General features: G+C 34.8%; 1 protein-coding gene across 4 annotated transcripts in view; it reads left to right on the top strand.

Annotated features, from left to right (window-relative positions):
• LOC136148309 (alpha-amylase 2B-like) overlaps positions 1–16,798 on the top strand; it is a 60,969-nt gene extending 44,171 nt beyond the window's left edge. For all 4 annotated transcript variants that reach the window (XM_065907828.1, XM_065907836.1, XM_065907843.1 and 1 more), the window contains exons 2-11: positions 2,342–2,555; positions 2,888–3,034; positions 4,106–4,303; positions 4,698–4,928; positions 5,748–5,881; positions 8,042–8,164; positions 8,258–8,357; positions 11,730–11,848; positions 11,955–12,080; positions 13,523–16,798. In XM_065907828.1, the coding sequence (XP_065763900.1) occupies positions 2,388–2,555; positions 2,888–3,034; positions 4,106–4,303; positions 4,698–4,928; positions 5,748–5,881; positions 8,042–8,164; positions 8,258–8,357; positions 11,730–11,848; positions 11,955–12,080; positions 13,523–13,712 (1,536 nt within the window). In that variant the 5' untranslated portion in view covers positions 2,342–2,387 and the 3' untranslated portion in view covers positions 13,713–16,798. The remainder of the gene's footprint in view (positions 1–2,341; positions 2,556–2,887; positions 3,035–4,105; positions 4,304–4,697; positions 4,929–5,747; positions 5,882–8,041; positions 8,165–8,257; positions 8,358–11,729; positions 11,849–11,954; positions 12,081–13,522) is intronic.
• The last annotated feature ends 9,961 nt before the right edge of the window (positions 16,799–26,759 follow it).

Raw genomic sequence — 26,759 nt, 5'->3', positions numbered from 1 at the left:
ACTTGAAAGTACTTGAAAGTCATGAAGAAATAAAGTTGCTTGTAAAATATGAAGGAATTTTAGTTTTTCAGTGGATGGGTGTTAGGGATTGTGTGTTTCACTCCACCACAAAATTCAGATGTTGATACCCTACCTCTTCTCAGTGGGATGATATTAGGCAATGACAACTTTGGGAAGTAATTATGTTAAGGTAAAGTCATGAGAGTGAAGTTCCCCTGATAGAATTAGTGTCCTTGTAAGAGGCAAAAAAAGCGTAAAATTCTCAATGGTCTACACTATATGAGGATACAAGAAGGAAATTGGCCATCTGTGAACTTGGAAGGGGGCTTTCACCAGACACTGGATTTCTGATATTTTGATTTGAGTTTCCCAGACTCCACCAATGTGAGAAATAAATGTTTAATTATAAGCCAACCAGTCTATGATATTCTTGTTATAGCAGCTCGAACTAAATAATAATTTAAAAAAAAAACTTTGGACACAGAGATTATTCACAAAGTGGGTTGGAGGAAGGACTGAAGGAGAGCACTAGGATTCATAGGCTGCTCTTGGTATTTCCTCCATGAAGCTAGTACTTCTTCATTTTCATCTTAGTAAATGGTGTCACCAAATACCCACTTCTTTAATTTTTCTCTTTCCCTTATTCTTGAGTTCTAATCTATCTATAAACCCATTGCATTTTTACCTGTGAAATGTATTCTGTCAATGCCCCAGTCCAAACTATTTACTTCTTTCCTAGACCACTGAAAAAGTCTACTCATCTGTTTGCCATTATTCTTGTCTTCCTATAAGCCAATTTTTTCACAGAAAAGCAAGAATTATTTTTAAAAGTTAATCAGAACCTCTTACGTCCCTTTTTTTGAGCCTCAGTGGCCTTCTCTTTCATTATATTCTATAGGGTCCTACATGATCTGGCCTATTTCTCTTCACCTCATCTTGTTTTCCTTTCCACTTTGCCACCTGCTTTAGTTGCACTGACTTTTATTTATTTTATCTTTATAGTATCATTTGAGTATTCTTAGCTTTTTCCTACTTTGGGCTTTTATTATTGCACTTTCTTCTATCTAGATTACTCTTTTTCTAACCTTAAAATAACTACCTTCTTCTAATCTTTCAAATTCTACCTGAAAATCACTTTGTCAAAGGTACCTTCCCTGAATATTCAGTCTAAAATACACTTATGGTGAAACCATTTTCTATTTTATTACACTGTTATTTAATACTAGTTCTTATTGCCATCTTACACTGTTTTAGTATTATTATTATCTACTCATATATTTCTTTGTTTTCTACTATAATGTAAGTTGCTCGAGAACAGTATCTTGTCTGTCTTGTTCATCGTTGTATCCTGAATACTACCCATTTTCTTAGCAAAAAGACAGACACTCATTTAATGCTTGTTGAAAGACTAGATTAACTTTTTTCCCACCTGTACTATATTCTCTCTAGTAGAATTTCATGTATATTAAGAAGGAAAATGGATGTGAATTCATTAACAAGGTTTTATCAGGTATAAGAAATACTTGGTTATAAGAAATAAGAGGGGGAATAAAGCCATACTCTACTGCTACAGCCAATGCATTAACCACAGGATTTGATGAAGAGGGGAGAGAGGAAGGTCTGTTTCCTCAATTCATGGTCATTCTTCTTCCAAGTGGTTTCTTAAATCTTGGTGCAGAAAGTTAAATGATTAAAATTTTTGGTTGAGTGAAAAACCAGAATGGAATTGAATCGTCTGTTTTTGTTTTGTTTTGTTTTTGAAACTGAAATGATACAAATGTTTGCAATATTTTGACTGTGAATTCAGTTGACTCCAATTGTTTTTTTCCTTCTATTAATAAAGGACTTCAGAAATAAGGTCTAATCTTAGCTAAGTAATGCATGATTATGAACTTTATATATATTTTAATATTCTCTCAATGAGGAAAACATTGTTATAAAAGGCCATTTAGATCATGACTCTCCAAACCCCTGGCCATGCACCAGTACCAGTACCAGTCCGTGGCCTATTAGCAACTGGGTCTCACAGCAGGAGGTGTATGCTACTGGTGAGCCCACAAGGCCTCATCTGCTGGTCGCCATTGCTCCCACAACTCGAATTACCACATGTACCATTCCCCACCCCGGCTAGCCATGGAAAGATTGTCTTCCATGAAACAGGACCCTAGTACCAAAAATGTTGGTGACTGCTGATTTAGGTGGTATTCCTAGGAGATTTTATGGATGTTCTTCATCTGCTTAATGTTATTATTGATAGTTCTCTTCAGATTATGAATAAAGAGTTTGTGGTCCAAATGTTTATTCATGTTAACATTTACTTTGTAAAATATGCTTCTTACAGGAATACAGATAGTTGCTGGAAAGAACACTGACAAGTTCAGTGCAAAATGAAGTTCCTTCTATTGCTTTCAGTCATTGTGTTCTGCTGGGCTCAGTATGCCCCACACACCAAATCTGGACGGACATCTATTGTCCATCTGTTTGAGTGGCGCTGGGTCGATATTGCTCTTGAATGTGAGCGATACTTAGCCCCCAAAGGATTTGGAGGGGTTCAGGTGAGTATTGTTCATGTATAAATTGCAGACTTTACTGTGCTGAGAGTACGTGATAGTATCCTCTGTATCTGAAAGCTAGGACAACATTTTACTTCAGAATTAAAGTACTCTAAGTAAAACAGTTTTCTGAGGAATAAAAAATTTGAAATTTTTGGTGACCTTGTTTTATTTCTAAGATAATTTTTTTTCACCAGGTTATCAATAGTTGCAAAAAATATAGCTGCAAATACAAAGATTCAGAAGTAATTTTAGACTATTGATTAGTTTCTAGAAAATTCAATGATATAAAGTAAGCCATAATTTGATACTTATTAAGTGTGTTTTATTTGTAGATCTCCCCACCCAATGAAAACGTTGTGATTACTGACCCTTCAAGACCTTGGTGGGAAAGATACCAACCAGTTAGCTACAAGTTATGTACAAGATCAGGAAATGAAAGTGAATTCAAAGACATGGTGACTAGATGTAACAATGTTGGTGTAAGCGAATTAAAGTTTTCTTTAAACATATTATATAGAAAAATAATTTATCTCTCTTGCCTCTTGTTCCTTTTATGCAGAATAATTTTCATATATTTTGAAATTTTACTTTAGCTATAAATAAATTTTATATTTTATATTTTAAAAATATAAAATTTAGTTGTTACCTAATATTCAGCTTTTGTAATTATTTATATATATGCCATTTGTCCACTAAAGAAGATGAAGGAAGAGTTCAAGGCCAGAAGCTTACTTATAAGGCAAAATAACAACTTTTAACCCTTTTGCCTGTGCACATTCCTGGGAAATACTTTTCCAGTTTTAATAGGAAATTCTACTTATAATATTTGCTGATAGGTTCATGTCACTTGTTTCGCCACCCATAATCCTGGGTCTTCCTTCCCACAGGTTTTATGATGATATGTAATTATTTTCTCTTTGATAAGGAGGACAATGACAGGCAATACCTAACTTTATTTCTTCTGATCCTAAATAGATACCAGAATCTGGCTTCTTTTTTCTTAGGATGACCCATGTAAATTTCAACAACAACAACAAAAAATCAATCATCTCTCCTGCCTCAACTGATTCTGATATCCTACCAATAATAGTGTCTTTGCATTTTTTTTTCCATAGTTTTAGTAGTTTGGGGTTCATTTAATTTATCATGCTCAGTGCTTACTCAGTCATGTCTGACCTGTTGCAAGCCTATGGACTATAGCCCGCCAGGCTCCTTGGCCCATGGAATTTTCCAGGCAAGAATACTGGAGTGGGTTACCATTTCCTTCTCCAGGGGATCTTCTCTGACCCAGGTATCAATCCCATATCTCCTGCATCTCCTGCATTGCAGGCAGTTTCTTTACTCCTTGTGCCATTTGACCAAGTGGCTAGAATGCATGTAGGACTTCCGTTCACAATGCTTTATTTTACACTTGACTGTTACTCTTCTAAGATGGCAAGTTATAAAATAACAAATATTTTGGAGTGTCATCAATGTGCTATAAACTCTAAATAATAATATAAACTTCTACCTCTCTGTAAGCCAAACTGAAATAGAAATTTTTCTTTCAGGTCCGCATTTACGTGGATGCTGTAATTAATCATATGACTGGAAGTGGTGTGAGGGCGGGAACGAGCAGTACTTGTGGAAGTTACTTCAACCCTGGGACTAGGGATTTCCCAGCAGTCCCATACTCTAGTTGGGATTTTAATGATGGAAAATGTAAAACTGGAAATGGAGAAATTAAGAGCTATAATGTTGCTTATCAGGTACTTAGCAAAAATGAGCTATCTATGCTTTTTATTATTCACATGTAGCTTACTGATCTCCATTTTAAGTGTTAGTTTAGATTGTTTAGGAAAACAAGATTCTAAGTCTGACTGTTAAAAATAATAATTTCAAGTCAATATTTAAAACATTTTCTCAAATCTAATTTTTCACAATGAAAAAGGTCATCCACTGTATTTTTTACATTCTCCATTTTTATAATGAAAAATATTTCAAAGGTATGTCTATACTAGGATGTCAGTAACCTCAGAGACCAGTGCAAATAAGACATTATAGAAATATCTATTAATATTAATGAATAAATGAAAATAATGAAATGGATTCTCAGGTGGAGGTGATGTTCCAAGGATCAATCACAAAGTTTTACCTCTGTAGGTCAGAGATTGTCGTCTGGTTGGTCTTCTTGATCTTGCATTGGCGAAAGATTATGTGCGCTCCACAATTGCTGAATATCTAAACCGTCTCATTGACATTGGTGTAGCAGGTTTCCGAATTGATGCTTCTAAGCACATGTGGCCTGGAGACATAAAGGCAATTTTGGATAAACTGCATAATCTAAACACAAGCTGGTTCCCTGAAGGAAGTAGACCTTTCATTTACCAGGAGGTATGTCAATACATGTGTATGCTAAGTCACTTCAGTTGTGTCTGACTCTTTGCAACCCTATGGATCATGTCCATATAAAATAATACCATGTATTATTCATCAGAGCATAATTCATCATCAGTATTCATCCATAATTTATCATAAAATAAGTGGCAGATTTCATTAAAAACACAGTTTCTTTAGATTAATGGATGAATCATTTATATAGAAGAGTGGCTCCTTAGCCTCCTTTTATTCAGAGACTGTATATTTATCATAGGAGGTGTTTTATGCAAGTTCTGAGAATGTATATAGGTTGCAAAAATCTCTATGTCATATAACTTCCCCAGAGGTCATTATAGAAGACAGATAATGTAGAAATTGTCTTAAGACAGGTTATCTGACTTTAAGTCTTGGCTGTAGCACCATTAGCTGTATTTATTCAGTAAATTGATCAACCTGAGGAACAATTTTTTCAAAATTTATCAAAAAGAATAATGATAATGGTTATATCTTTATATTCTTTGGAGAATTAAAGAGGTAATGTTTATCAAATACTGAGAAATATTGTCAGCCATCAATAAGTGCTATATAAATATGAGCTACTTTTATCATTTATGAATAAGACTAATTCGGATAGCATTCTCACAGGACAACAGGTTACTTTGTCATGCTCCTTTTAATATTGTACTATATATTTTAGCAAAGAAAAATAAGAATTTTGATATAAGGAAGACTATTTGGGGCATTTCATATAAATAGTATAAAGTTATTTTCTATATAATTTTAACTTGTTAAAATTCTTTCTTAAAATGATATTTTTTTCTTCATTTCTATGAGGTAATTGATCTGGGTGGTGAGACAATTGCAAGCAGTGAGTACTTTGGAAATGGCCATGTGACAGAATTCAAGTATGGTGCAAAACTAGGCACAGTTCTGCGCAAGTGGAGTGGAGAGAAAATGGCTTACTTAAAGTAAATGAAATATGATTTCTTTCATTTGAATTATTTCACAGATTTATTTGTGATATTGCCCCAGCATGAGTTTTCTTCTTAATGCATTTTTGTTTAGACAACTCTCAAGGATTCATTTACTAATAAGTGTTATACTTCCATAACTGCTAAGGGATGATCATTATTATTTAGGATGTCAATCACAAGGAGGTGCTTTTTGATATCCAAAGCATAAAATCGAGATTTTAATCTGTGATTTCGATCTAGAGATTTCAGTATGACTCTACTAGATTTGACTAATGTTTACATATAATTTGTAAAGGTCAGGTTATTGTTAAAATGATTCTATAACTTATGAAGTTCCTACAATGAAGCCATGCTACAGAATTACATATATTAATCAACTAATTGATTTCTAATATTACCATTATATCAATATAATATCAAAGGCTTATTTAAACCCAGTTTCTCATTCTGTATTGTATGATAGTGGATGTTGGTCCTTCTGAAGCCCATCTAAGTTATAATATACTGAAACTTCTAAAATATCTTTTATAACAAAAATCTTATACCTGTAGCATGAATGTAATTTAAGTAATTCCTACATATATACATGTATGGAATGTATTCCTAGATAAAATTGAGGTGGCCAAAACGTTCCTTCAGTTTTTAAATATAAATAAAAGATACATTTTTCATTTTTACCAAGAACATTATTGAACAACATATTCACCATTTAGTTCCACTATCTTCTGCCATTTTCCAGGCAACTTCATAATTCTATCTTCCCAAAACTTTTTATCTTTTTGAGCAAAGTAGTATTCCAGATGCCTTTTACAGTCTTCCAGGTAATTGAAATTTTTTCCATTAAGAGAATTTAAAAAAGACTGAAAAAATGGGAATTTGAAGGTGCAGTGACTGATGATTATGGCAGATGAATCAGAACTTCCCAGCTGAGCTGTAACAATTTTTGCCTGGTCATCAAAGAAACATGCAGTCTTGTTTTATCTTGATAGAAGATTCTGCATTTTCTGTTGACTAATTCCAGTTGGTTTTTGTTGAGTGTTGCTTTCAGTTGGTCTCATTGAGAGCAGTCCTTGTTGGAATTAATAATTTGTTTTTCCAGAGGAGCTCATAATAGAGGACTCCCTTCCAATCCCACCATATACACAGCATCACCTTCTATGGATGAAGACTGTCCTTTGATGTGGTTGTTGGTGTTCATTTTGCCCCATGATCTCTTCCATTCCACATTTTTATACAGTATTTACTTTTCATTCTTTGTTGCAGTTTTGTTTTTAAAATGGAATGTTTTCTTTATGTTTAATTAGAGAACTGCATGCACAAATATAGTCAAGAAGTTTTTTTCCCCCACTTAATATGTGGAACCCAAATATGAAAGCGATTAAACTAACCAAGCTAGTGCAGATGATTTTCAGTTCTTGATTTGGGTATTTTGAGTTCGTTGGCCATCACATGTGTGGTATCACATTGATTGTTCTCAAAAGTGTCTCAATTTGATCACTATCAACTTCAACTGGTCTACTAGACCATGGAACATCGTCTAGTAAGAAATCTTCAACATGAAACTTTGCAAAATTTCACAAAAATTTGCACTTTTTGACACATTCAATCAGTAACAGCACCTTCTCCATACCCTGCACAAATTGTTTTTTTGCATTTCAGTTGCATTTTTGTTTCTTGAAATGTTGGGCATCCCTGATAGCTCAGTTGGTAAAGAATCCACCTGCAATGCAGGAGACCCCAGTTTGATTTCTGGGGTTTTTAAGAGTTGGACACGACTGTAATGAAGCATAGTATGCCAAAAATGCTGCTTTTTTTCTTCCAACATTAATATTAAAATGGCTAACAAAAATTTACCAATTTTGATAATTTTTTTTTAAATGCACACTGCTTTGACAGCTGTCACAATACAATCTAAGTTGTTTCAGTTGAAAGATAACTAAGCACTACTAGAGCCATCTAATGGCAAAAATCAAATGCAACTTTTGGCCAACCCAATATATCTATATATATTACATTTAAAAAGCCCTGAGAATAATCATTTAATTAGAGAATTTCCTTACAGGGTGCTATAGTGAAAGGAATAGACATTTAGGTTACTCTAAAGTCATTGTAAAAGAATACAAATATGTGTTTTTAAGATTTATTTTTTAATAGGAACTGGGGAGAAGGCTGGGGTTTCATGCCTTCTGACAGGGCACTTGTCTTTGTTGATAACCATGACAATCAGCGAGGGCATGGAGCTGGGGGAGCATCTATTCTTACATTCTGGGATGCTAGGTAAGAAACAAAGTTCCCCATTTTTAAACCTACATTTTAATGATGTTAAAAATATTATTTTCTTCTATAATGATATAATTTTATGCCTTTTAGACTGTACAAAATGGGAGTTGGATTTATGCTCGCTCATCCCTATGGATTTACACGAGTAATGTCAAGCTACCATTGGCCAAGATATTTTGAGAATGGAAAAGTGAGTTTTGGTGCTGTCCACAATATCTTTTTCTAAAAAAAAAAAAAAGTTAATTTTGGTTTAATTTCTTGTGATGCTGTTGCATTCACTAGTTTGTCAAATATTTATTAAGTGTAAATTTGATGCAGTGCTCTTTTAACAATGCAGTGGATATTTAAAAGTTAAAAATGAATGATCTTTGTTGATAGAGTGTGTAGGCTGTTTCAAATATAACAAATATACACTCTTAGCCAACTCCCCTCCAAAAAAAGTACCACTTAAAAATAAGGATACAGTGAGTAAAATGTATATTAAGGTATTCGGAAAGTTAGTGAAAAGTTTTCTTTTCAAACTGGAGATTTCAAATGCAGCATCATACAGCAACTTCATACCTCAAGGGAAAAATTCTCTTCAGATAGATATTTCTCTTGTTTCTAGTAGGTTCTTTTCAAGTTGAGAAGTCCACTACTACTTTTTACAGCAACTCATTCTATTCTTAGATAGCCTTAATATTTAGGTGTTTCTTTATATTGACCCAACTTATAGTTTCCACTATAATTAGTCTTTTTTTAAATTTCTGATGTCAGGAGTCATGGCATATGTTTATTTCCCCTTTTCCATAACATTTGCAAGGCTTTTCCAAGACTTCTGCATGCTGACAACTCTTAGCTTTGTCCATCATTCGTCATGCCATATGATTTAAGACAAATGTTGATAACCTTCCTTGACATAATCTGTCTTTTCCTATGATTATCTTTGAAAGTACCAATCAGAAATTTGGTCAGTTTACTAAAGGATGTTGTTATATTTTGATTAATATATTTATTGAAAAAAGAATGAAATAAAATAATATTTATTTAGCAATTATCATCTATAAAGCATTTTTACATATCTTATTCAAATTTTATAGAAACTAAGTCATATGTTCATTTTATAGAAGAGGAAAGTCAGGCACAGAAGTTATATGTATTAACTAAGTTTTCCTTGTTAGTAGTAACTGAACCTATTACTTATTCTTAGTAATAGAACCTAAGACTAAGTCTTTTAATCTTGCTTTTTCTAACAATAAAGTCCTTGCCATTTCAATGATATTACACTCACTTCCTATAGTGATAATTGAAAAGTCACTATAATTCCTTAGAAAGATAATGAGAGGGTTAAAAAAAATCATTCACTTGTTTGAAATACAGCACTAGAGATTGAGAAGTTAGGGATAAGAAAAATTCAGTAAAAATACTGAGCAAGTTGGATAGTAAATGAAGACACTACAAAGACACAAATAGGACAGATTGGGTTTGGTGTACTAAATGAGTTGCTCAGATGGTAAAAATAAGGACACATGTAATGTTAAAAATCTAAGCTTTTATCAATAAGTAGTAAGACTGGATATTTGTTTTATATCTGGATATTTGTTTTATATCCAGAACAATAAGTAGGAAAACTGGATAACTACATGTAAAAGAATGGCATTAGACCACTTCCTAACACCATATACAAAAATAAACTCAAAATGGATTAAAGACCTAAATGTAAGGACAGAAACTGTAAAACTCTTAGAGGAAAATATAGGCAGAACATGCTGACATAAATCACAGCAAGATCCTCTTTGACCCACCTCCTAGAGTAATGGAAATAAAAACAAAACTAAATAAATGGCTCCTAATCAAACTTAGAAGCTTTTGCACAGCAAAGGAAATTATAAACAAGATGAAAAGACAGCCCTCAGAATGGGAGAAAATAATAGCAAATGAAGCAACTGACAAAGGATTAATCTCTAAAATATACAAGCAGCTCATGAAGCTCAATATCAGAAGAACAAATAACTCAATAAAAAAAAAAGTGGGCATTGGGGTGCACGGACATGGAAGCAACCTAGATGCCCATCAGCAGGTGAATGGATAAGAAAGCTGTGGTACATATATACCATGGAATATTACTCAGTCATTAAAAAGAATTCATTTGAATCAGTTCTAATGAGATGGATGAAACTGGAGCCCATTATACAGAGTGAAGTAAGCCAGAAAGATAAAGAACATTACAGCATACTAACACATATATATGGAATTTAGAAAGATGGTAATGATAACCCTATATGCAAAACAGAAAAAGAGACACAGAAGTACAGAACAGGCTTTTGAACTCTGTGGGAGAAGGTGAGGGTGGGATGTTTCGAAAGAACAGCATGTATATTATCTATGGTGAAACAGATCACCAGCCCAGGTGGGATGCTTGAGTCAAGTGTTCGGGCCTGGTGCACTGGGAAGACCCAGAGGAATCGGGTGGAGAGGGAGGTGGGAGGGGGGATCGGGATGGGAAATATGTGTAACTCTATGGCTGATTCATATCAATGTATGACAAAACCCACTGCAATGTTGTGAAGTAATTAGCCTCCAACTAATAAAAATAAAATAAAAAGAAAAAAAAAAAAAAAGTGGGGAGACAGAAGACCTAAACAGATATTTCTCCAGAGAACACATACAGATGGCCAGTAAACACATGAAAAGATACTCAACATCACTCGTTATTAAAGAAATGCAAATCAAAACTACAATGAGGTAGCACCTCACATCAGTCAGAATGGCTATCACCAAAAGATCTATAACTGAATGCAGGAGAGGATGTGGAGAAAAGGGAACCCGCTTGCACTGTTGGTAGGAATGTAAATTGATACAGTAACTATGGAGAACAGTATAGAGATTTCTTTAAAAATTAGGAATAAAATTATATGACCCAGCAATCGCACTACTGGCCATTACCCTGAGAAAACCATTATTCAAAAAGACACATGTACCCCAATGTTCATAGCAACCCTATTTACAATAGCCAGGACATGGAAGCAACCTAGATGTCCAGTGACATATGAATGGATAAAGTTGTTGTACATATACACAATAGAATATTGCTCAGGCATAAAAAGGAATGAATTTGAGTCAGTTGAACTGAGATGGATGAACCTAAAGCCTGTTATGTACAATGAAGTAAGTCAGAGAAAAATAAATGTATTAATGCATATATATGGAATCTAGAAAAATGGTATGTTTGAACCTATTTGCAGGGTAGGAATAGAGACGTAAAGAACAGACTTGTGGACACAGCAGGGGAAGGAGAGGAGGAAAAATTGAGAGTAACATTGAAACATACATCACCATATGTAAAATAGATAGCTAGTGGGCAGTTGCTGTATTACTCAGGGAACTCAACCTATTGCTCTGTGACAATGTGAAAGGGTGGTATTGGAGGGTAGGGCTTTGAGGAGTGAGGAGGCATGTGTATACTTGCGGCTGATTCATATTTTTATGCAGCAGAAGCCAACACAACATTGTAAAGCAGTTTTCCTCCAATTAAAAAATAAATATGAACTTTTAAAATTTACTTATTTTTTTGGTAATTGAGGATGTTAATGATTGGATTGGGCCACCAAATAATAATGGAGTAATTAAAGAAGTTACTATTAATCCAGATACTACTTGTGGCAATGGCTGGGTCTGTGAACATCGATGGCGTCAAATAAGGTAGGAATACTTATTTAGACATATCCTCTAGTAATAAACTTTCTTAACATTTTGTTTTAAACTGTTGAAGCATTCATCATTATTTCACATGCTCTTTTGTTTTTAGGAACATGGTTATATTCCGTAATGTGGTTGATGGCCAACCTTTTACAAACTGGTGGGATAATGGTAGTAACCAAGTAGCTTTTGGAAGAGGAAACAAAGGATTCATTGTTTTCAACAATGATGACTGGTAAGTAAATATCAGTTAAAAATGATATTTTATGGTAATATTCTTGGTTTATTCTTTTCCTGCTCATTTATTTTTTCATCTCTGAAAAATTCTTTAGATGGCAGATTAAGAAAACATAATGCTCTATGACTGATTCATGTCAATGTATGACAAAACCCACTGAAATGTTGTGAAGTAATTAGCCTCCAACTAATAAAAAAAAATAAAATAAATTAAAAAAAATTAAAAAATTAAAAAAAAGAAAACATAATGATCATAAAAAACCAGAAGAAGAATGATGATGATGACTGTTATTCTTTTGACCCCTGTTTATAAGTGCTTTCTTTTCTAAGTGGAGTTATTTTTTGTGCACTCTTGCAAAACTTTGGCAGATATGATGCACATGTATATGCCCCACATATAAAATACACACTATAGTTAATAAAAACTTTGTGAAATTTCTAGAAGAATGTCTTATAGGAATTCTAAATCAATAATGGAAAAATATTCCCTCTAGTATGAAATATCTTTTTCTATAACTTTTTTCACCTACTCTACTATCTGGTTTTTTTATCTTCTTTTAAACTTTACTGTCTCTTTGTGACAAACACTTTTTAAAGCAGATATATAATGAATACATATAATACATATAAAGGTCATTTAATCACCTCAGGAGATTTTTGAGTTTTAGTTCTGAGATATCTTACACTGATTTTCATTTATGATACTTACAATTCTTTGCCTCCAGTATACTGTTTCCCTTATGTATAGAACTATAGCTCAGAAGACCTCATTGCAAGCAGTTGCAATGTCTTAATCCAAGGCCAACTTCCACTCTTCTTAGCTCACTCTAGGCTAACATATATTTCAGTGACAAAAAAAATAAATAAAGTATATACTTATCTTCCCCAAGAATTTATTGCTAGTCCTTTGATGTCTGTCTTTTGTAGATGGGAGAAACAAGTTTATGAAACATCTTTATATTTTGAAACTGTATACTTCTTTATAGAAATGTGAGATTATTTTTATCTGCAACCTCAATTTATTTTAATTTCTTTAAAACAATTTTTGAAGAAATAATCAAATTTAAATTCTTGAAAGTAATAAGTATCTTCTTAATTTCAGACAAAGGCAAATTAAAAATATTTGTGTTAACCAAAGGTAGTAATTTTCTCTAAGGGACACAAGTCACTCAAATCTTCACTGCTACACTTCAACCTTATTTTTTTTTTTATAAAATTTATTATTGACTAGGAAACTCTGAAGTCCTCTATTAGAATTTTGTTGGCTCTGAGAAAACTGGTTACATCCACTGAAGAGGTCTTTGTGTTTGAATTTTATTTTAATTGAGATCTTGTCTGCTTAGAGTTCTATAGCACACAATTAAACTATTTTAGAGACAGTCTCTAATCTTGATTTTACTTGTGGAAAATTCAAGTTAAATCTTAAATTTCATTTTACAGGGCATTATCTGCAACTTTGCAAACTGGTCTTCCTTCTGGTACATATTGTGATGTTATTTCTGGAGATAAAATTGGTGACAATTGTACAGGAATTCAAATCAATGTTTCTTGTGATGGTAATGCTTATTTTTCTATTAGTAACTCCGCTGAGGATCCATTTATTGCAATTCATACTGAATCTAAATTATAAAATGTAAATTAAATATATGTATATATATCCAGAGAAATAAAGTTTATTTTATTATATATGTAATATATAACTTCATAATTCATTAACTTTGGTAAAAGCTATACTAAGTAATCAGCTTGAACAACTCAGAAAAGCATAAAAAATGATAATTATAAGTACAGTCAACATTTTGTTTCATTTTGAAGATTCTCATTATGTTATTTGTCAAAAGAATTTCTAGGAACTCAGAAAGGCATGTTGAAAAATATGTTTGTTGCCATTAACACCATTTGCCCAGCTATGTATCTCTAATCCACATCTGTATTTCTTATATAAAATGTTTCTAACAGAAGCACAGCATAACTGATTTAATGATGATTCCTATACAGTCATACAGCTATAACACGGGTATTTTTCACAATGTAAAGACCCTTTCATGATTAAGAAGTTAAAAAATAAAAGAAACAAATTATGTAGTCTATAATTCTTAATTCTCTTGAGCTTGCAAGTATCTTCTCCTACTTTATATTCTTCTTCTTTTTCTTTCTCTTTCCAATAGCTTTAACATGATGATGTTGTACGGCTTTTGTTCCATCTCCTAACCCCTAATATGGGTGTATGTTTAGGTAGGGCTCTCATGGCACCCTATACTCAGATTTTCTTCCTGATCTTTTAGCTATTTATTCTCCTTCACTTTGACTGTAAATTTGAAATTTATTAAGTCTCTCATCAAGGTATTCTTATAACTCTCAGTTGTTTTATTTTCATGATTAAATAAGAAAATAAAAGCCATATCTTGGAAATTCTCTTTTAACCCATAAATCTTGTATCTATACTTGCCCCTATCATTTTCTTCTCTCATCCTATGATAATGAGCATAGAGCACTTCATTTTACCAAAGTACATGCCCTCCATTTTCACCTTTTTGAGGACTTTATTTCTTAGATTATTGCTTTTTTTCTGACTTAACAATCTTTTTTTTCTGAAAAATCAGTCCCCTCTCTCAGCTAGATAAAACACATGGCCCTCAATTTTTCTCTTCCTTGTCAAACTCCTAAGTTTTCATGACACAGTCTCAACATCCTCAACACCAGTCATTTTTCATCTCCTTACTTCAGTTTCCATCATTACTTTGTTTAATCTGCTCTTGTCAGCATAATCAAAAATATTTTTGTTACTAATACTATGTACTCCTTTATCCTCATCTTGCTCTGTTTCACTACATTATTCAATATGGAGAGACACTCTCACTTCCTCTCTTCCTTTGGTCTCTATGATTCTACTCTCTCCTTATTTTCCTTCTCTCTTACTGATTGCTCTTTTTCAGGTTTGTTTGTTTTGTTTTGTTTTTTTAATTGGATTAGCTTCTGTTTCACCTAAGAACTCAGTTGGATCTAATTCCCTGTCTTTCTAACCTCTCTCAAAGTGATTGCAATCATTTCCATGGATTTAAAACACATTGGCATAGAGACCTGAATCTGCCAACCAGATCTCTTCTTCACCTTCACATTTACAACAGATGCTTCACATCTCTACTTTAGTATTTCACAGATATCTCATACCTGACATATCCAGAATGAGACCTTCAATTTTGCCTTCAACAAACCTTTTGATACTCCATGCTGCTCTGTTTCACCACTTACTTAAAAACCTGGGATATTTCCTTGATTTTTTCCCCTTTCTCTTAACTTGCCCTATTCACCCACATAAACCTTAAATCTACTAATTTTTATTCAAAATATTTCTTAATTCCTTGCACTTCCTTTCCTGTATCCTCTTCATTTTTCTTGCCTGTGTTCCAAAACAATGTGTATCCTATTTGTACTGTTTTACTTCCTCAACTGATTTACTGGATTCCCTGATAGCTCAGTTGGTAAAGATTACACCTGCAATGCAGGAGACGCCGATTCAATTTCTGGATTGGGAAGATCTACTGGAGAAGGGATAGGCTACCCACTCCAGATTCTTGGACTTCCCTTGTGACTCAGCTGGTAAAGAATCCGCCTGCATTGCAGGAGACCCAGGTTCAATCCCTGGGTTGGGAAGATCCCCTGGAGAAGGGAAAGACTACCCACTCCAGTATTCTGACCTGAAGAATTCCATGGACTGTATAGTCCAGGGGATCACAAAGAGTTGCACAGGACTGAGTGACTTTCACTTTCAGATTGAGTTCTTAAAAAGTATGTACCCGACTCTGTTCTGAGACTAAGGATTCAATAAGACCAAAATAGAATACTATCTCATAGTATTATGATGAGTGGTAAGAAGAAAAGTATAGAAAGTCATGACAATAAGAGGGAAATTTGACTAATCCTGGATAAATATCTTTGTAGAAGTGGCCTTTGAACTGAGATTTGAATGATAAATTTGTGTTAGTTAGGGAAAGAGGTGAGAAAAGAACCTTCCAAGTAGAAGAGGCAGAATTTCATAGCTGGGTGAAGGATCTGGGTGAGTTTGAGTAACTAAAGATTAGAGAGGAGAGTCTGGGAGATGAGGCTTCAGATGCAGACAAGTGTAACCATCCTGTGAAGAATTTTGGCCTTTTATCTTAAGATAAGTGGTAATCCACTGCTGGATTTTGGAAAGGTGGTAGTGCTGGTAGTGGTTTTCTAATTTGAAAACATCACTCTGGATGCATATAGAGAATAGAATGATTAGAGAAAGGGCTAAAGTAGATGCTGATATTGCAATGAGCCCCTTCATAACCAAAAGAATAGGAAGTTATGTTAGTCAGGTATTCTAATAGTAACAGTTTCAGTAGAGATCTTTCATGTTGTATTTTCCTGGACAAGATCTTTAAACTCTAGACAAATATCCTTCCTGTCAAATACTGTTATCCAATAACAGAAAGCCTTTCAAATATCCTTTTTGACATTTGCAACCTTAAATTCATAATGTTCATCTTCCTTTCCCTTCCCTGGGAGTGGGTATAGACCTTATTATCATGGTTTACTCAACTCCTCTCTTAAAAGGGTTCTCTGGATACAATTTTATATAAAAGAAAGCAGGTGATTCTGATATGTTACAAAACTGCTATGAGTTGTTCCCAGGCCCTGGCTTGTGATTAGTCTCCTTGCATCCATCCTGCAATGCATTTGTTATAAACAATAAAGTCTGACTTTAAATTGTGAGTCTGTGGTGTTTTGTATATAATAATATTAGTAAAATAAGAGAATTTAGTCATTTAAGAAAAGGATGGCTAGATAGTGGCAGTGGAGAGAAAAGAACGTCAAGAAATATTTAGATGGTAAATTAAGAATGTGATGCTGAATCGGACCTGAGAGACATAAGAGAAGAGGACTTCAAAAGATGAAACCAGATTTCTGGTTTGCAGAACTGAATGACTGGTGATGCCAGTCACTGAGTTATGGGACCGCTTATAAAGAACAGGGCTTCCCTTGTGGCTCAGCTGGTAAAGAATTTGCCTGCAATGTGGGAGAGCTGGGTTCAATCCCTGGGTTGGGAAGATCCCCTGGAGAAGGGAAAGGCTATTCACTCTAGTATTCTGGCCTGGAGAATTCCATGTACTGTATAGTCCATGGGGTCACAAAGAGTTGGACACGACTGAGTGACTTTCACTTCAGTTCACTTCATAAAGAACAGGAACCAGCTGAACTAAAACCTGGGTTAACAGCATTTGAAGGAAAGTGGGGGCAAACATTCAAAAATGTCTCCAAAGTGAAAAATAACATGTCATATTCAAGAAAATGAAGAAAGGCCAGCATGACTGAAGATCTGGTATTGGCAAGGGAAAGAGCAAAACAGGCTGGAGAGCTGGGTTCATACTAGATAATGTATAGTTCTATAGGTTATCATAAGGAGTTGAGAAATTATACAAAATGTTTTAAAAATTTAGTAGTTTTAGGCCTGGAAGTTTGTAGTTTGACTTAAATGCTATGACTATTATTCTGTGAAAGTGAAAGTCCCTCAGTCATGTCCAAATCTTTGCGACCCATGAACTATACAGCCCATGGAATTCTCTAGGCCAGAATACTGGAATCTTTCCCTTCTCCGGGTGATCTTCCCAACCTAGGGATCGAATCCAGGTCTCCCACATTGCAGGTGGATTCTTTACCAGCTGAGCCACGAGGGAAGCCCAAGAATCCTGAAGTGGGTAGCCTATCCCTTCTCCAGCAGATCTTCCCAACACAGAAATCAAAATGGGGTCTCCTGCATTACAGGCGGATTCTTTACCAACTGAGCTATGAGGGTAACTATTTGTAAAATAAATTGAGATAATGAAAGAGGAAATTAAAATAAGTCAATTTTTGAGAAGTATAAACTTCGTAAGAATAAGGCCTTGGAATAGACATGTACCTCTCATCCTCTTTCTGATTTTTCCCAAATTTAATTAATTTCCGATTACCCTGATTTCTCAGGATAAATGTCATAGGCTCTCAATAAAAATATTATAAGCTCAGTGCCACATCACCATAATGATGTGAATATCTTAAATCAATTCACACAAATTCTTTGGTTTCCCTGTACATATAAAAGTTATCTTTATATTATAGTCTATTAGGTATGCAATAGAATTATACCTTTAAAAGTGTACTTACCTTAATTAAAAAAAATAATACTTTATTGCTAAAAGAGGCTCTCATCTGAGCCATCAGTGAATCATAATCTTTTTGAAGAAATATCATCAAAGATCACGGATCACGGATCATCATAATAAATATCATCATAATGAAAAAGCTTGAAATATTGTGAAAATTGGCAAAGTGTATCAGAGAGACACAAAATGAGCACATGGTGTTGAAAACTTGATACTTATAACCTTGCTCATAGACCTTCAATTTTTAAGAAGTGCAGTATTTGCAAAACATCAAGGAATGAGATATGTGTGTATTTGACAAAATTCAACATCCCCTCAACAAATGAAGTATAGAAGGAATGTAACTCAACATAGGGCTTCCTTGATGGCTCTTTGGTAAAGAATCCATCTACCAATGCTGGAGATGAGAGTTCAATCAATAGTATCCTTTCCAGAAGGAAATGGCAACCCACTCCAAGTTTTTGCTGACAATGCTTATAGACAGAAGTGCCTGGTGGGCTACAGTCCATGGGGTCACAAAATAGCTGAACACGACTTGACAACTAAACAACAAGCTCAACATAATAAAAATCATACATGACAAGCCCACAGATAGCATCATACTCAAAGGTGAAAATCTGAGAGTACTTTCTTTAAAATCAAGAACCTCACAAGGATGTCCATTCTCGTCATTTCTATTCAAAGCAATATAGGAACACATTAGGCAAGACAGAGACATAAAAGGCATTAAAATTGGAAAGGAAGAGGTAAAATTGTCTCTGTTTGTAGATGACAAGATATTATATATGGAAATTCTTAAATACTAAGAAAGATATCTGTTAGAATTAGTAAACAAATTCAGTAAACTTGCAGGATACAAGATCAACATGAACAAAATCATTATAATAACAGCAAACCATCAGAGAAATTAAGAAAGCAATCCCATTTTCAACAGCACCAAAAATAATAAAATACTTAAAAATAATTAGTCAAGGGAGTGAATGATCTGTTGGCTGAAAACTAAGACATTGAGGAAAGAAACTGAAGAGGACATAAACAAATAGAAAGATATCCTATTGTTCTTGGGTTGGAAGGATTAACATTGTTAATCTGTACATATCACCAGAAGTGATCTGCAGGTTCCCTATCAAAATTCCAATGACATTTTTCACAGAAATAAAAAACAACCTTAAAATTCATATGATACCACCATACACCTTGAATATCTGAGGAAAATCTTGAGAAAGACCAAAAAAAAAAAAAAAAAAAAGAACAGCTGAGGCATAAATCTTCCTTATTTTAGACTAAATTTCAAAACTATAGTAATCAAAATAATACAATATTGGCACAAAAATAAGACACATAGGCCAATGGAACAGAGCCTAAATATAAACCCTCACTTATATGGTCAAGCAATCTTTAATGAGGGTGTTGACACCAGTCAGTATGGAAAGGATAGTCTCTTCAATAAATGATGCTGGAAAAATGATTTTCTGCATGCAAAAAGATGAAAATGGACCCCTGTCTCACAGCACTGAAAAAAATTATTTGAAATGACTTTAAAGACTTAAATGGTGACTCAGATAGTAAAGACTCTGACTGCAATGTGGGATACCTGAGTTCAATCCTTGGGTCAGGAAGACCCCTTGGAAAAGGGAATGGCAACCCACTCCAGTATTCTTGCCTGGAGAATTCCATGGACAGAGGAGCCCAGTGGGCTACAGTCCATGGAGTTGCAAAGAGATGGAAATGACTGAGAAACTAACTCTTTCATTTTTCACATGCAAAAGAATGAAACTCAAATAGAGTGCATCTAGATGCTGGATCAATATATGATAAAGACTTGCTAAAGACATTGATGTTCAATAAACCAAAGAGATTATACATTCTGTGGTATCAAGCAATAAGTCATAAGGTTTTTGCAAAGATAGAAAAATCTTTATTTAAACCAAACTTTTTAGAACATTTGCCTTTTGTTCTTATGATTGTATCAAAACAAATTCCTTCCTTCCAATTTGAAAGTAACTGGAAAAAATTCAGGGTCTTTATTTAGGGCTGGTTTAATTGATTTAATCTTTCTCTTCTTTTGTTTCTCTTTGCAAGCCTCTTTTTAAAAATCTAGAGATAAAGAGAAAACAAATCTAGATTTATCAAATGTAGCTTACAGTTTGTTGCAGAAAATTATAAAGTTTTAGAAGAAATTATTTGAGTGCCAATAATGTAATACTTTAAAAAAACAGAAGGGAAAGTGATATATTTTAAAAAACAGAAACCTTCAAAAGTCTTTCACAAGAAATCGAACAGATGGGCAAACATGCAGCCTGTTTGCTCTTTTTGTCCTTGAACATGAACTCTGGAGAAAAAATGAAATATGGCTAAGAGCCACTCACATAATTTGTTTTTAGTTAGAAATACGTGTGTTGGAAGAGTTTAGGTACAAAATGCACCATTTACACAGAATGAAAGGTAATATTTATTATTTCTCTGTAATTGCAAAATGCAACCCATTTAGTGGGGATATTTTTAAAGGACTTTTTTGTCATGAAATGCTTATATTTTCATCAATTCAATTAATGGATATTTTGGAAACACTTCCTTGAACCTCAGTTTCTTCAGCTGTAAAATTAAAATAATATCTACTTTTTTAGTCTGGTGTATTAAATGAGAAATTGTATAATATACTGAAGCTGAAGCTCCAATACTTTGGCCACCTGATGCAAAATCTGACTTCTTAAAAAAGACCCTGATGCTGGGAAAGATTGAAGGTAGGAGGAGAAGGGGATGACAGAAAATGAGATGGTTGGATGGCATCACTGACTCAATGGAGATGAGTTTGGGCAAGCTCTGGGAAATGATGAAGGACAGGGAATATTGATGTGCCTCAGTCCATGGGGTCACAAAGAGTCAGACACAACTGAGTTACTGAACAACAGCAGCAACAAAACTTCCTAGGTCAAAATCTTTATGCTTTTTCTAACTGATAAAAACAAGGATTCTATATGGTGTAGGTGATGAACAGATTCAAGGGATTAGATCTGCTAGACAGAGTGCCTGAAGAACTATAGATGATAGTTCATGATGTTGCACAGGAGGCAATGACCAAAACTATCCTAAAAAAAAAAAAAAAATGCAAGAAGGCAAAGTGGTTGTGTGAGAAGGTTTTACAAATAGCTAAGGAAAGAAGAAAAGTGAAAGGCAAGGGACAAAGGGGAAGATACACCCAACTGAATGCAGAGTTCCAGAGAATAGCAAGGAGAGATAAGAAGGCCTTCTTAAAACGAACAATGCAAACAAACAGAGAAAAATAATAGAATGTGAAAGACTAGATGTCTCTTCAAGAAAACTGGAGTTATCAAGGGAGCATTTCATGCAAGTATGGGCACATTAAAGGGTAGAAACAGTGAGGACCTAACAGAAGCAGAAGAGATTAAGAAGAGGTGGCAAGAATACACAGATGAATTATACAAAACCATTTTATTGAGTCACTCACATAATTTGTTTTTAGGTAGAATAGTGACCCAGAGAAGCATGTTGGTGTGGTCACTCACCTAGAGTCAGACATCCTAGAGAGTGAAGTTAAGTGGGCCTTGGGAAGCATTACTATGAACAAAGTTAGTGGAGGGGACATAATTCCAGCTGAGCTATTTAAAATCCTCAAAGATGATGCTGTTAAAGTGCTGCACTCAATATGTCAGCAAATTTGGAAAACCCACTAGTGGCTAGAGTACTGGAAAAAGTCAGTTTTCATTCCAATCCCAAATGCAATGCTAAAGCATGTTCAAATTACCATACAATTGCACTCACTTCATATGCTAGAAAGGTTATGCTAAAATCCTTCAAGGTAGGCTTCAGCAGTGTATGAACTGAGAACTTCCAGATGTACAAGCTTGATTTAGAAAAGGCAGAGGAACCAGAGATCAAATTGCCAACATTTGTTGGATCATAGAAAAAGCAATGGAATTCTAGGAAAACTTTTGCTTCATTGACTACAGTAAACCTTGGACTGTGTGGATTACAACCAACTGGAAAATTCTTAAAGAGATGGGAATACCGGGCCACCTTACATGTCTTCTGAGAAATCTGTGTGTGGGTCAAGAAGCAATAGTTAGAATGAAACATGGAACAACTAAATGGTTAAAAACTAGGAAAGCTGTATGACAAGGCTGTATATCGTCACCCTGTTTATTTATCTTACATGCGGAGTTCAGTTCAGTTCAGTCATTCAGTCTTGTCCAATTCTTTGCGACCCCATGGACTACAGCACACTAAGCTTCCCTGTCCATCACCTGCTCCTGGAGCTTACTCAAACTTATGTCCACTCAGTCCATGATGCCACACCATGAGAAATGCCAGGTGGATGAATCAGAAGCTAGAATCAAGATTGCTGGGAGAAATATCAACAACCTCAGATATGTAGATGATACCATTCTAGTGGCAGAAAGTAAAGTGGAACTAAAGAGCCTCTTGATGAGGGTGAGTGAAGAGAGTGAAATGTTGGTTCAAAATTCAAAAAACTAAGATCATGGCATCAGGTCTAATCACTTCATGATGAATAGAAGAGGAAAAAGTCAAAGTCAAGGCAGTGATAGATTTTTTTCTTGGGCTCCAAAAATCACTGCTGACTGTGATTGCTACCTTGAGATTAAACATGCTTGCTCCTTAGAAGGAAAACTGTCAAATCTATACAGTGTATTAAAAATCATAAACATCACTTTGCTGACAAAGCTCTGTATAGTCAAAGCTATGGGTTTTCCAGTATGGATGTGAAAGTTGGACCATAAAGAAGGCTGAGTCCTGAAGAATTGATGCTTTCAAATTGTGGTGCTTGAGAAGGTTCTTGAGAGTCCCTTGGACAGCAAGGAGATCAAGCCAGTCAACCCTAAAGGAAATCAACCGTGAATATTCACTGGTAGAACTAACGCTGCAGCTGAAGCTCTGATAATTTGGCCACCAGATACGAAGAGCCAACTCATTGCAAAAGACCCTGATACTTGGAAAGATTGAAGGCAAAAGGAGAAGGGGCTGGCAGAGGATAGATGGTTAGACAGCATCATTGACTCAATGGACATAAATTTGAGTCAACTCTGGGAGATAGTGAAGGACAGGGGAGTCTGGAATGTTGCAGTCCTCAAGGCTGTAAAGGGTTGGACACCATATAGGACTGAACAACAACAAATAAACTGTTTGACTTCAAAGGAGGGCAATGATGCATGTCCTGAGATGGTCTGAGAAAGCTTTGTGGAGAAGGAAGGTCTTGATAATTAGATAAGGAAGTTTGGTTTTTTTTTTTTTTTAATTTATTTACTTATTTTACTTTATAATATTGTATTGGTTTTGCCATACATTGACTTGAATCCACCATGGGTGTACATGTGTTCCCCATCCTGAATCCCGTCCCACTTCCTTTCCCATCCCATCTCTCTGGGTCATCCCAGTGCACCAGCCCCGAGCACCCTGTCTCATGCATCAAACCTGGACTGGTAATTCATTCCACATATGATAATTTACATGTTTCAATGCCATTGTCCCATATCATCCCACCCTTGCCTTCTCCCACTGAGTCCAAAAGACTGTTCAATACATCTGTGTCTCTTTTGCTGTCTCGCATACAGGGTTATTGTTACCATCTTTCTAAATTCCATATATATGCATTAGTATACTGTATTGGTGCTTTTCTTTCTGGCTTACTTCACTCTGTATAATAGGCTCAGTTTCATCCACCTCATTAGAACTGAATCAAATGTATTCTTTTTAATGGCTGAGTAATATTTCATTGTGTATATGTACCACAGCTTTCTTATCCATTCATCTGCCAATGGACATCTAGGTTGCTTCCATGTCCCGGCTATTATAAACAGTGCTGCAATAAACATTGGGGTGCACGCGTCTCTTTCAATTCTAGTTTCCTCAGTGTGTATGCCCAGCAGTGGGATTGCTGGGTCATATGGCAGTTCTATTTCCAGTTTTTTTAAGGAATCCCCACACTGGTCTCCATAGTGGCTGCACTAGTTTGCATTCCCACCAACAGTGTAAGAGGGTTCCCTTTTCTCCACACCCTCTCCAGCATTTATTGCTTGTAGACTTTTGCATAGCAGCCATCCTGACTGGTGTGTAATGGTACCTCATCGTGATTTTGATTTGCATTTCTCTGATAATGAGTGATGTTGAGCATCTTTTCATGTGTTTTTTAGCCATCTGTATGTCTTCTTTGGAGAAATGTCTGTTTAGTTCTTTGGCCCACTTTTTTATTTTTCTGGAATTGAGCTGCAGGAGTTGCTTGTATATTTTTGAGATTAATTCTTTGTCCGTTTCTTCATTTGCTATTATTTTCTCCCATTCTGAAGGCTGTCTTTTCACCTTGCTTATAGTTTCCTTTGTTGTGCAGAAGCTGACACCTTATCTTTGACAAAGGAGGCAAGAATATACAATAGAGAAAAGACAATCTCTTTAACAAGTGGTGCTGGGAAAACAGGTCAACCACATAAAAGAATGAAACTAGAACACTTTCTAACACCATACACAAAAATAAACTCAAAATGGACTAAATATCTAGATATAAGACCAGAAGCTGTTAAACTCCTAGAGAAAAACATAGGCCAAACACTCTGACATAAACCACAGCAGGATCCTCTATGACCCACCTCCTAGAATATGGAAAATAAAAGCAAAAATAAACAAATGGGACCTAATTAAAGTAAAATAAAGATAAGGAGGCTTTAAAAGGAGGAGAAAAGAGGGAGGAGTTTTCCAAGAAGAAAAGGTGTGAAAGAGGCGCAAAGGAATGAAAGAGACTGTGTGGTGATAAATAGATCAGTTGATTACTGAGCCTGTAGAAGGAGATTTATAAGATACTATTGGAAAATAGTTTGGATAAGTAGACAGAAACTAATATATTTCCCCTCAAGTCTTTCCTATTAGGTTTGATGTATTAATACCAACAATAGCATTTCCAAATATATAGAATATCACTACCTATGCAAGATAATTATATGTTACTATGGGGAAATTCTAGGAACTATCAGTCATTAATTGATATAATCAGAATTAGTTTATTAAGTTACATTACTTTTATGGTTTCCATACTCCTCCTACCAGCCCCCAGCTGTGCAATTTAAATGAAATTAAATTATACTATAGTCCACTAGCACATAGGTCTGTCAATATATGAATCCTTTCAAGTTTGTGTAAATCTGTATTTGTCAGTCCTCACTACAAGTTTCTATTGTGTGTTGAAATATTTGATTTTGAATGACTGCCTACTTCCTGCTTACTATTTTTAGATCACTGGGGATGGAAATAATAGGACTATCCCTTGATTCAACTGTCAGTCCAGGGACACCTCAAGCTTGATATAAAATGTTGAAAAACCCCTCAATCTGCCAGAAACTAATGGTTTTAGAAATATTCCTGGCTTTGTAGAAAAGAGTTTAATTATGAAATGTTTTCCTGTATCATAATGAGTATTAATAAATTGTATCCAACAAAATTATCCTTCAGTGAAAATTTTAGAAGGAAAAGCATTATTTGTTACAGGGTATTTTCTGCCTTGTATTCTAAAGTTACCAAATCAATGAAAAAATTGGTATCCATTTTTTGTTAAAAAAAAAAAAAGTCAACAAAGGGAAGGAAAATAAAAAAGACTAATATCTAAATAGTAATTTTTCTGAGAAAAGCATATTTTGGTAAGTATAGTTTCATTTCATAGAGGTTTAGTTTTAAATTTACCAGATGGTCCCAGTTTCTGGGGTGAAATTTATTGAAAAACCAAAGAAAGGCATAAGGAAGATAGAAACCAAACCACTGCCTTTACTTAAAAGCTAATAATATAAGAGAGAGCTTCCCTGATGAGCAGACAGTAAAGAATCTACCTGCAATGCAGGAGACCCTGAGTTGGGAAGATCCCTGGGGAAGGAAAGGGCTACCCACTCCAGTATTCTTGCCTGAAGAATTCCATGGACAGAGGACAGGTTTTTGTTTTTTTTATTTTTTAAAATTTATTTATTTTTTATTTTAATTGGAGGCTAATTACTTTACAATATTGTAGTGGTTTTTGCCATACATTGACATGAATCAGCCATGGGTGTACATATGTTCCCCTTCCTGACCCTCCCTCCCACCTCCCTCCCCATCCCATCCCTCAGGGTCATCACAGTGCACCAGCCCTGAGCACCCTGCCTCATGCATCAAACCTGGACTGGCAATCTATTTCACATATGATAATATACATGCTTCAATGCTATTCTCTCAAATCATCCCACCCTCACCTTCTCCCACAGAATCCAACAGTCTGTTCTTTACATCTGTATCTCTTTTGCTGTCTTGCATATAGGGTCATCGTTACCATCATTCTAAATTCCATATATGTGCATTAATATACTGTACTGATGTTTTTCTTTCTGACTTACTTCTCTCTGTAGTTTTTATCAGTGGGCAAATGACAGTCTTAACAGTGAACTTAAGAATTAAATACACATTTATACTCAACAGGCTGAACTGGAGCAGGGCCCCTAGAAAGGCAGAGTGACTCCAGA

Source organism: Muntiacus reevesi, chromosome 1, assembly GCF_963930625.1.
Source record: "Muntiacus reevesi chromosome 1, mMunRee1.1, whole genome shotgun sequence".
NCBI classification, from domain to species: Eukaryota; Metazoa; Chordata; class Mammalia; order Artiodactyla; family Cervidae; genus Muntiacus; species Muntiacus reevesi.
This window is presented reverse-complemented; position numbering and strand designations above follow the sequence as displayed.